The 12,308-nt window shown below is 33.3% G+C and overlaps 1 protein-coding gene and 2 long non-coding RNA genes across 3 annotated transcripts; 2 read left to right on the top strand and 1 right to left on the bottom strand.

Annotated features, from left to right (window-relative positions):
* The first annotated feature begins 537 nt into the window (after positions 1-537).
* Positions 538-1,644, top strand: LOC125189924 (ATP-dependent DNA helicase pfh1-like). The gene is made up of 2 exons (XM_048087143.1): positions 538-937; positions 1,067-1,644. Exons 1-2 carry the CDS (start codon positions 538-540, stop codon positions 1,642-1,644), a joined length of 978 nt encoding a protein of 325 aa, XP_047943100.1.
* A 6,712-nt stretch (positions 1,645-8,356) lies between these two features.
* LOC125188489 lies at positions 8,357-9,988 on the bottom strand. The gene is made up of 3 exons (XR_007170738.1): positions 9,659-9,988; positions 9,440-9,552; positions 8,357-8,597 (listed from the first exon to the last, which is right to left on the bottom strand). It is a non-coding gene; the product is annotated as an uncharacterized LOC125188489 (long non-coding RNA).
* On the top strand, positions 8,806-11,383 carry LOC125188490. Its single transcript, XR_007170739.1, has 3 exons — positions 8,806-9,201; positions 10,505-10,565; positions 11,182-11,383. It is a non-coding gene; the product is annotated as an uncharacterized LOC125188490 (long non-coding RNA).
* The last annotated feature ends 925 nt before the right edge of the window (positions 11,384-12,308 follow it).

Below are 12,308 nucleotides of genomic sequence, written 5' to 3'. Positions count from 1 at the left end.
GGGTGTCTGCTTTTGCACGAAGGCGTTTGTTTGTAACACTATTATCTTCTAACTTCATTTGTCGTCCTGGAGTTGTTTGGAATAGTTGCTGGAGTTTGTTGTCCGATGATATTCTTTATACACAGCGAAGAGTATTAAGACATCCAGGTAATGCAAATTGTAATATATTAAACTTCGGAGTATTGCTTTTCTGATTGTACTTCATGTAATATTATATTAATTTTTCTGATTTGTTACTTACTGAAGTGGATATACGAAATTATGCATTAGCAGATATTGAAAAGGCATTGTTGAAGGTGGGAAGAAGTTTACATAAATTTCAATCTATGCCATTTCCATCAGAAGAATATTTTGAGGCTTGTCAAAACAAGTTGGTAATGGAGGAGCCGAGAAAATTTAGCTAGAAATCATGATGTGTATGTCTCAAAATTTAATGATAAACAACGTCATGTATATGATTCTATAATTTAGTCAGTTGATTCTGAAAGTGGAGAAGTATTTTTTGTATATGGATCTGGTGGTACTGGGAAGACTTTCATGTGGTCATCTTTGTCTGCTGCTATTCGGTGTAGAGGTGAAATTGTGTTGAATGTTGCCTCAAGTGGAATTGCATCTTTATTGTTACCAGGTGGGAGGACAGCTCATTCTCGGTTTAAGATTCCAATAAATGTAACTAAGGATTCATTTTGTTGGATTAAACAAGGTAGTTCACTTGCTGAACTTATTGTTAGGACAAGATTGATTATTTGGGATGAAGCTCCCATGATGCATAAACATTGTTTTGAAGCTTTGGATAGAACTCTTCCTGATTTAATGCACTGTTCAAATCAAAGGAATTCAGATTTACTATTTGGTGGTATAGCAGTTGTTTTTTGTGGTGATTTTCGGCAGATTTTGCCTGTTATTCCCAAAGGTAGTAGACAAGATGTGGTTAATGGTACTATTAATTCTTCTTATATTTGAGATTATTGTAAAGTTTTGAGGTTGACAAAAAATATGAGATTGTTGAATGTTGATAGTGGTGTTGACAGATTGGAATTAAGTGAATTTTCTAATTGGTTGTTAGATATTGGCGATGGTGTTGCTGGAGATTGTACAGATGGATTTGGTAAAGTAGTTATTCCAAGAGATTTGTTGCTTGAATGTACTACTGGTCCTTTGCAATGTATTGTTTCTTTAACGTATCCAACATTTGGGCAGAATGTTGAAGATTCGAGTTACTTAGAAAATCGGGCTATTTTAGCTCCAACGTTGGAAGTAGTTGAAATGGTTAATCAGTATATGATGTCTCATAATTGTTCGCAAGAGCATACTTATTTAAGTGCTGATAGTGTTGTTGGATCTGATTCCCGTCCTGGTCTTTTTGAGGAGGTTCACAAGCCTGAGTTATTGAATGGTGTACGTTGTTCTGGTTTACCAAATCATGAATTACATCTTAAGATTGGTATTCTTGTGATGTTGTTGAGAAATATTGACCACGATTCTGGATTGTGTAATGGTACTAGGTTGATTATTACTAGACTTGGAAGTCATGTTTTGGAAGCAAAGGTGCTTGCTGGGCGTTGTGCATGGGATTTAGTGTTGTTACCTCGGTTGTCTCTAAGTTCTTCTGATTTGAGGTTGCCTTTTAAGTTTCAACGTTGATGCACTATTTTTTAGCACTATAAATACCTTCAAGTATACAGAGTATGAATAGTATAGCTAAAGGTCAGTACCGGGATATCGAACAAGGGGAAGGCAAACACGGACTGTCTATCTACTACTAAGACTCAATTACTATCTAGAAGAACGGAAGGTTTTGAAAACTTTTTGAAAACAGAAAACAATGGATGGCAAATAACAACCAGGTGCAAATAAATCACGAGATAAAATATAGAGATAAGGGAATTTCAGGGATGTGCGTTCACAGTTATGGTTATACAAATTCCAAACTACAATACCCTAGCACAGTTATTACTTTGATAGGACGAGTCACCTAGCTCATACTCATGCGATGCAAACGTTGATTACAAGATTAGGGTTGTCAATCCTAAAACGTAACTCCATAAAGCTCCTAAGACCCTTGAAAAGTCCTCACTCTCAATTAACAATGCCATTTTAAGGGAAGCTAACTGTAGCGTCTACTAAGTGGATCTAATTCGCTAGAACTCTCTCACAGTTATGAAGCAAGCTATATTAAATCATACACGATTGTGTCACTCAATCATGAAGCATCAAGATTAACTTAGGGAAGAAACAAAGTAAAAATAAAACGGATATTAAATAGAAAAATGAATTGTATAACCAAAGTCGTTACTAACACATCTCTAGAATCCTATGAGTTTAGTTACACATAATGGAATAAGCTAAACACATAGATTGAAGGGAAGACAATTTGAACATAAAACTAAAGCTAATAAAACCCGTAGGTTGAATCCTTGTCGTTCTTGATGTTCTTGAATTCCTTCTCCAACTCCTTACGCGATTGAAGTACTCTAGCTTTTGATCTCTGTGAATTATTTTGCAAAAAGAAGCTCTATGGTTGATGAAGCTTGAGGTCCTATTTATAGGGGAAAGCCAATCCTCATTGTAGAAGGAAAAGATCTTCAAAATATGGTAAATCTTGGAGCAGATCTAGGGTTAATCGGATTCGCCGCCTTTCTTCGGCGGGCCGCCGCACCTTGGCCGGCGGTCGCCGCATTAGAGTCCAATCGATAGAGATAAGGGAATCCTGGGGATGTGCGTTCACAGTTATGGTTATACAAATTCCCAACTACAATAACCTAGCACAATTATTACTTTGATAGGACGAGTCACCTAGCTTATGCTCATGCGATGCAAACGTTGATTACAAGATTAGGGTTGTCAATCCTAACACGTAACTCCGAATAGCTCATAAGACCCTTGAAAAGTCCCCACTCTCAATTAACAGTGCCATTTTAAGGGAAGCTAACTGTAGCATCTACTCGGTGAATCTAACTCGCTAGAACTCTCTCACAGTTATGAAGCAAGCTATATTAAATCATACACAATTGAGTCACTCAATCATGCAGCATCAGAACTACATAGGGAAGAAACAAAGTAAAAACAAAACGGATATTAAATAGAAAACTGGAATTGTATAACCAAAGTCGTTACTAACACATCTCTAGAATCCTATGGGTTTAGTTACACATAATGGAATAACCTAAACACATAGATTGAAGGGAAGACAATTTGAACATAAAACTAAAGCAAATAAAACCCGTAGGTTGAATCCTTGTCGTTCTTGATGTTCTTGAAATCCTTCTTCAACTCCTTGCATAATTGAAGTACTCTGGCTTTTAATGTGAATTATTTTGCAAAAAGAAGCTCTCTGGTTGATGAAGCTTGAGGTCCTATTAATAGGGAAAAGCCAATCCTTATTGTAGAAGGAAAAGATCTTCAAAATATGGTAAATCTTGGAGCAGATCTAGGGCAATTCGGATTCATCACCTTTCTCCAACGGTCGCCGCGTTGGAGTCGAGAGTCTCTGTTCCTTCGGCGGCGGACCGCCGCACGACTTCCGGCGGTCGCCGAGCAAGACTCTATTCCAAGTGTAATTTTTCCGAGGCGGGCCGCTGTATTGCTCTGGCCGCCAGGCGCCGGCGGTCGCCATACAGCTTCGCGGCGGTCGCCGTCTAACTCCATATTTCCAGACTTTGTGTTTTGACTCCCTTTTTTGGCTCAATTATACACATTTCTCACAAAACACGTCAAAATACCAAAATAGATAAAATATTCAAATAATGGACGTGTGGAGTGACTTTGATATAAAAAACGGACCAAATAATGGCCTTAAAATAGTGCAAAATCCGAGCGTATCAAACGTCGACAATTTCCAGTGATTGTGTCTTATGCAATGACTATTAATAAGAGTCAAGGGCAGTCTTTATCTCATGTTGGTTTGTTTTTGAAAAATCCCGTTTTTGCTCATGGGCAATTTTATGTTGCTGTGTCAAGAGTTACAAGTCGCAGTGGGTTAAAAATATTAATATTTGGTAGTGAAGAGGAGCCTTCTGATGTAACTGACAATGTTGTTTACGAAGAAGTATTTCGTAATGTCTAATATATAGTTTTTTTTGTTTATAATTATAATTAAGTTTTTGTTAAACTGATATATAATTATGGTTGTTATCTATTTTGATTTTGCATATATAGTTCAAATGTTGATTTCTGCTTTTGATTTTATTCTTAGAGTGATTATACTGTAGTGTTTCTTTTTTTTCGATACTAAGGATGATTGTGAATCATTTGTTTTATTATGTGAGGGATAATAAATAGCATAAAACCATTTTAAATATCTGTTACTACTATTGTTTTTTATTTGATTTTAGTGTAACTTGAATATTGTGATTGTGTATTAATTGTGTGTATCATAATTGAATTTTTATTTATTGAAAGATATATACTACTAATTAAATTTATATAATTCAAATTGAAATCTGGATTTATTGTTATCTTCATTCTAAATAGTTAAAAGATTGTAATCTAAATGTAAATCATTTGATTTTCAAAGTGTAATGTCAATAATTCATTTTGAATGCCAAAGGCATATGTAAAAAATGTTGAAGATATTGGAATTATAGTATAATATGTATAAATGAGAAAATTGGGGGCTAAGATTTTATTGGATATTGAATATTATTTGGATGTTGAAAATGAATATATCCGTTAACTATTAAGCACAGTTTGTTTAGAAAATTCATTTCATAATTAAAGTTGAAACTAAAGTTGATTATAGTACATTTCAATCATCATAGATACATATGATAAAAAGTAGCAAGTCAAAATAACTGAAAGCATTGATATTTCATGGAAGTTTTAATCATCGTACATACATATGATGCAGTAGCAAGCAAAATAATTTATTGTATATTATTGATTTCTGGTGCAAGTACCTGAATGCAAAGTAATAATACTATGTTAATTATTTAATAAAGAATGATGATAAGTTCAGTTTCACGGTGGAATTTCATATGTATATTTGCTGACCTTAGGACTGAACATCAACTCTTAAAACAAGGTTTGGGTCTTCTAATAGCCAAAAAGTAACGAACTCAACCCATTCTCAACTTATTTTCTTTATAAAAGATCCTCCAATCCATTAGTGAAAAACATGTGGTATCTATCATTTTTCAGCCTCATCAGATAATGACGTCCATTAATCGTGAGATATACCATTCTCTTTTCTTCATGGATGAGATGTTTGATCCAGATTGAGCACAATAGTTCCTTCAACGAATAAATTAAATAGCGTTATATAACATTTTATTTTTTTTATAAATATTCAAAGAATGTCAAATTCGCTGAAAGATGTTTTTTTAAGTAAATTGTTTTGAGTATTATAAGAAATACCTAATTTTACAGATTGAGTTCAGTTATTAAATAATAAAACTATAAGTTTAGGAATTAATTACCAATTGATATTTGTCGTTTTCCTTGATGATCACACCGAAGGTAGGTCTTCCTGGGTAGTTCAAATAACAGTCTTCAAACAACAATGTACCTGAAATTTCTCAGTAAACAACAATTATGTGTCAAATTGTTAGAAATAATATTTGATAAATAAAAATACTATTTAGTTTTATTTTTTCAATAAATTACTGCATGATTGGTGGGCTCTTGATATTTTCATTTCCGTCAAAGATGTCAATTTTGAACGGTGCATCGCCATTGTAGAGTATAACTATGGTATCTTCTATGTCTACATTGTTATCATCAAGAAATTGACTCCAACCAGTTTTTAGAACATATTCATTGTTTATAAAATTGGCTTCGATTTCACATTGAAACGGTGATGAATCCATGGTTATTTTGTTATGTTTTCGAATGGTGTAGTTTGTAGCAACTGCAAAGTGCCTAGGTAGTGTCTGTAAATAATTTAACAAATACTATGATTTAGTTAATTAATAAAGTAGTAATAATAGGTTTTTACAGTTTAATAAAACAATAGAAATAGATTTGGAGAATTACCACGCCAGTTTGGTTGATTGTCGAATACTTTGGTATGCAGAATTTAAGTTTTACTCCCTGGTTTGTCTCTGAGGTTGAGTTCTCGCTAGAAGTTGACATTCTTTGGCTTGAAAAAAGTACTCCCTCCGTCCCATAAAAATTGAGTCGTATTCCTTTTTAGTCCGTTCCAATAAAGTTGAGTCATTTCCTTTTTTAACTAAAGACAAAACATCTAATAACTGTTACTTTATTCCATCAATTACTTTACTCTCTCTTATCTTTTCTACTTTTTTTATTTCTCCTATTTATTTAATATAAATTCTTAATCTCCGTGCCCAAAAGTTTTGTCTCAACTTTTATGGGACGGAGGGAGTAATATTTTGTTAGTTTAAGGAATAAAAATTAGTATATCTGTTGCTGTCAATTGTGAATAGATTCTAAGTGTAAAGAAGATTACCTTTAGTTTTCGTTTGTTTGGTTTTGTTTGCTTCGATTTTCTGGAAGAGAAGTTAAATACTAGCAAATATCAATGGTTGCTTGATTCTTGAAACAATTGATTTGAGATATAAAAAAAGCTGATTTTCTGAAACGATGTGATTGGATGGGATGAGAATGTCAATAGTCTTATTTATTAAAATGATGGTACGGTTATCGTCTTTATTTTGTATTAGGGTTTTTGTTGCCCAATTATAATTAATGTTGTATTGCAAAATGATGTAGATATATTGTAATTTATTTATGTTATTAGTGGTAAAATATCTTAAATATTTGTGAAGATTTTTTGTCTGTAAGATAAGTATATGGTTTATTGGTTAATAGGATATACGATGATTTTTTAAGAGATTTGTAAAGTTTTCTTGTAGGATATGTATATAGTTTTGTTTGTATGTAAAGTAAAACAGATGAAGAGGGAATAAAGTAGTAAGAGAATTGGTTTAGTTTTGCTAAAAATAGAAATGATTCACTCCATCTGTCCCTAATAATTCGTCACCATTTGATCGATATGAGTTTTAAGAAATGTAATAGAAAGTGAATTGAAAACGTTGGTAGCATGTGTGTCCTACTTTTATATATTACTCCCTTCGTCCCGCTTAAGATGACACGTTTTCCTTTTTAGTTTGTCCCAACCAAGATGACACATTTCCTTATTTGGAAACTCTCTCTCTAATTAGTACACTCAACCACTTTTTTTCACCCCTATTAAAATATTCACCTTTCTTTCTCTCTCTATTTTAATACTTCCACTCACCTTTTCTCTCTCCTAAAACTCCGTGCCGGCTAAGGAATGTGTCATCTTAGCCGGGACGGAGGGAGTAGTTTTATAATAAAATGTGAGTGTAAAAAAGTTAGTGGAATGTAGAGTCCACTACCAGAAATGGTAAAAGTGAAAGGTGAAAATTTTTTAGAGACAGACAAAAAAGTAAATAGGGACGGAGCGAGTAATTAATTTGGAATTTCTCAAAATAGCAAAATGAGTATATTATCATATGACAGAAGGAGCACAAAACATGAGACACTTCTGAAAGGATAATTCGATTGTCCCAACTAGGTTGAGTTGTATTCGTGTTGTTCTGTTTAAATAGTGTTGAGTCATTTTCATTTTTGGTAAGTTAATGATATATCCAATCATTTTTACTTTTTTCATTACCTATTGGATTTTCTGTACATATTTCCTAGGAGGGAGTATGTAAGTTAAGGTAAAGTTAAAATAATCTATTTTTTTTCTTTTTTATATTATTTAGAAAATATTATTTATTAGAGCCTTTTGTTGTTTGTTAAGCTTGTATCTATTAATTAATATTATGATTCATTGTTATCATGATGTAGAGATTTGTTTGTAATAAAAAAATATAGTATTACAATAATAATTTAATTGATAATAAGGCTGTTGAGCATTTCAAGATAGTATTATTTAAGTTTTACTGATAAAAATGTAAAATATTAGTTTTGTTTTGTTTTTGTCTACTTTTGATTATTTTTGGTAATTAGACATGTATTTTGGGAAGATTAGCTTTTTGTTGAGATTTTAGATATTGCACCGAAGAAGCATAAAAATATATTTTTGATTTTGTGAGTTTCGATATATACTGTATGTGAGATTGTCAATCAGCTTGGAGTCATCATTACTTTGAACGGTAGTTGTTATTATTATTTGTTGATTCATTTTAGATTTAGGTGGTTACATATTGATATTTAAATTTTATATTATTATATAGGAGCATAAGATTTGTGATGGTAGTTTATATTTATAACCGTACATTATTACTGTTACTGTAATTATTATTATTATTATTAGCCAAAAAAAATTAAATTAAAATTTAAAATTAGTGATCGTTGGAGAATTCGAAACTTGCCCTCTACGTTTATAATAATCGATCTTGGAATTATAAATGAACATTTCAAGTGCAACTACAAAAAAAAAACAAGTAAAAGTTTATAATGTCTGGCGTATTTTCGAAGTCCGCTAAAGTACTATTATACAAATTTATGAAATCCGTATCTATTACAATTAGGGAAAAGTTCACGCAGCCCATTCAACGATCGTGCTCGTACTTCAAGAAAGTCCGGTGCATCATCAGGGATAACTGTGGATGTTATTTGTTTTCCTACACCAAAGCCAAGAGCCTGAACCGGGTTTTTTTTTTCTACACCAAATTAAACAAATATTAGATGAATAAATGCCCAAATAACTAAACTAATAGAATAGTACTCCCTCCGTCCCAAGATAAGTGACTTGTATTCCTTTTTGGGGTGTCCCACTTTAAGTGACCTATTTCCATTTTTAGCAAAAAATCATCTCTCTTACTTTATTCTCCACCTACTTTATTCTCTCTTCTCTCCTCTACTTTTCCCTCTCTCATACTTTACTCTCTTCACTTTAACTTATTTAAATATCATTCCTTAAATCCTGTGCCCAAAAGAAGTAGGTCGCTTATCTTGGGACGGAAGGAGTAAAAAAAAAGGGATTAGGCGTATCCTAGAAGGATCAGGTGAGAAGATCATCATCTTCTGACAAAGATGATATTTTCTGACAGAGAGAATATTTGGAGGGGAGATTTGTCAGCCAAGTTGCCGTCTTCTCGCACATATATGTATACACCACCAATCATTTTCATACCCCCGCCTCACATAAACAATAACACCCACAATATTTTCTCAACGAAGCAAGAGGAGGAAGCAATCCATCAGGACCTTTTGCATATCATGAAAGAGACGAATTCAGCAAGTCCTTTTCACAATCACACAAAGGTGAGTATCATCAACACCTCACTTTTTTTCACATATTGCATATAGCCTCTGCCCAAAATACTTCCACATATTGCAACATATTGTATATAGGCAAAACTTAGCCTCTGCCCAAAATAACAACTTAGCATCCGATGGATATTGCTTATAGGCAAATTTAGTATCTCAAGAACATAGTTGCTAGCATCTCAAAAACATGAAAAATAAAATGGCAGATTTTAAGTGACACTAAGAACTTAACTTGAAATAACATAGGAGTTGCCGGAGGGACTTCCGGCAGCGAGCTCGGCACCCCGTCGCCAACGATGAAAGCCCACACTCCAAAATCCGTCACTAAGTTTTATTCGTTACAGCCTGCAAGTTTGAAATAACAAAACTTTGACATCAAAAATGAAATCTTGATAAATAAATAAAAAGAAGAGAGAGGAAATAGATGAACAAAATAGGTTGACTATCCTACCTGTCGAAGATCGGCGTCGGCGGCAGATCCGAGTGAAAGAGGGAGCCGAGGGAGAGGAAAAAGGTGATGGAGGGGAAGCTGGGCGGCGGTAGCGGTATGGTGAAGAGAGAGAAAGAGAGGGAGGGAGAGACGAGAAAGAGAGGAAAGAGAGAGAGAGACGAGGAGAAGGAAACATCATCGGAGTCGGCGGCGGCGCCGGTGGGCGGCTGGTCGACGGCAGCAAGGTGTGAAGGGGGGAGGCGATTGAAATTCTGATTTGGGGGAAGTGTTTTCCTATTTTGTGCATTTGGGGAAAAAGAAGTCAATAGTGAATTAGAGAGAGAGAGAAACCGATACGTAAGGGAGTATATGGGCTGATTTCATTTTAGAATTGGGGCTGCTCCTTTTCCTAATTAATTTAATTAGAGTTGGATTAATTTCTAATTTAGTGCGAAGATTGTGGGCTACTTCTATGAAAAATACAGTAGGATAGAATAATTATTTATTGGGCCAAAATTCATCCGAGCAAGAAGAGTTGTTGGATCGGATAGAATTAATTCTCACAGGAATTTTGGACTGAAGAATAAATTGGTTAAGCAAACTAAAATAATTAGTTGTGATCTAAGTTGTTATAGTTTTGCGTAAATTTGTAGTAGTATATGGAATATCACTTCAGTCGAAACCCGAGAATAGTGGAAGAAGAAGCATCAAATAATATATGAGTTCTAGAAATCTTCTAAAGGATAAACAATAAATAAATAAACAAAATGAAAGAGATTAATTAGGAGGCATGCAATCCTATTAAAGTTTAAGTATTTCTTGAAGTTTGATTAGTATATCACATTATATTGTTTTGTTATCAAAAAGGTTATCTTTGCAAATTAAAGTCGGAGCGAGAATCTCAAGTTAAGGAAATTAAACGAGCGAGGTGAGTTTTCTTATACTAAAAATATAAATTATATTTTGTGAAAACTCGAACACGTGTTCGTGATTTTAATGTTGTCTTGCCATAAATGTTTTGTGTATGATGCTTATCTGTTGGCTAAGACCAAGTGAATTATGACTGATGATATATAAGTCGAATTCGGGTCCCAGTGAGGGTGGTGTCCCCGCTCGGACTAGTGTACACGGGATACCTCTGACCGAACGGACGACAGAGAAGGTGACCGTGGAAGGTGGCCACCTTCCCGGCACAAGGATACCTCTGACCTGTTGGGCAGAGAAGGTGACCGTATGAGAACACCATCTCAGCGGCACAAGGATATCTCTGACCTGTTGGGCAGGGAAGGTGACCGTATGAGAATACCATCTCAGCGGCACAAGATGATCAGATATGTCTATGTACAGGAAAAAAAAAAAAAAAGGGGGCTGTAGCCCAATGTGAATATTTTTAGTAAGCTCAGGTCTTTTCAATAAAACCCCTGAGTGTTACTGTGATGATGGCTTGACAATATTTTTTTTTTCAAATGTATATGTGTATTTTTTGGCAATGTGTTCACTGAGTACCTTTGTACTCAGCCCTGCATATATTTCTAAATATGCAGGTTAAGCGGTGACGATGAGGGGCGATGTTGAGCAAGGATGGCGAATGTGTTTCAGTGTGATAAATGCTTGGATGCATCGTGTCTCCATACACGGTGTCATTCTCTCTTGACTCTTCCGCTGCAATGTAAATAATGAGCTTATGTTCCTTTGTATCATGCACTCTGATATATTTTGCCAGTTATTCAAATTTAATTTCACTCATATCAGTTTTGCCGAGATCCCCCTTTCTTCTCCGCTTCTTTAATCCTCCATTAGTCGTGATAAACCGTGTTTGCTATCCTTAGCAAAGTGCGGTGGTGACAATATTACTACATAATTTTACATAGATAAAATATATAACTTAAACTAATGGTATTATATTAATAAATTATTTTTATTACTATGGATATATTTATGGTACAAGTTTATGTTTATGCCAAGTTGAATTTGAATGAAGATAATTAATTAATTATAAAAATAAAGTCATTTGAATATCAACATTTATTTTTAGAACTAATAGAATATGCAATATGGTAATGATAAAATGCAAACTTATATATTGTACAAACTCAAATGTCCTCAATATAGCTTCAATATAGTTTCAGTACGATCAAGATTTTAAATATTGTTCCTATGATAAAAACACATGTGTTTAAAAGTAGATATTATTGTTTATTATATGTCTGTAAATATACTGTTAAAATTTTTAGTATATTAACATGGAAAAAATTGTACAACTATAAACTAATTATTTAATAAAACACTGGTTTATTTATGCATTAATTTTAATATATGGGTGTTTCATATTATGTGGGACGTGCATAATATTGAGGGTTATATGTTAATGATGTCTGTATAAATTGTTTAATTTTGAATTTATATAAAGAATTGAAAATTATATAGAATTGTAATAGTAATAACTTTTAAATTGCCTACTAACTATATTTATTATTTTAATTTATGATTAATACATCAAATTACTAATTATAGTATCACTTTTTTTTTACTACAAAATATTATTGTTTGTGATCAATCTTTTTTATATTTATTTATACTCCGTAGGTCATATTTAGTTTTATATTTAAAGTGTGTTTTGATTTCAGGTTTTTAATTAAAAATTGTTGGTAATCGTGTCTATTTTAAAGAA

Source organism: Salvia hispanica, chromosome 5 (genome assembly GCF_023119035.1).
Source record: "Salvia hispanica cultivar TCC Black 2014 chromosome 5, UniMelb_Shisp_WGS_1.0, whole genome shotgun sequence".
NCBI classification, from domain to species: Eukaryota; Viridiplantae; Streptophyta; class Magnoliopsida; order Lamiales; family Lamiaceae; genus Salvia; species Salvia hispanica.
This window is presented reverse-complemented; position numbering and strand designations above follow the sequence as displayed.

Bases quoted from the DNA above. Each gene is read 5' to 3' on its own strand.
- LOC125189924 (XM_048087143.1), top strand. From the start codon at position 538: ATGTGGTCATCTTTGTCTGCTGCTATTCGGTGTAGAGGTGAAATTGTG. The intron at 938-1,066 runs GTACTATTAATT...ATTGGTTGTTAG, and splicing joins TAGACAAGATGTGGTTAATG to ATATTGGCGATGGTGTTGCT.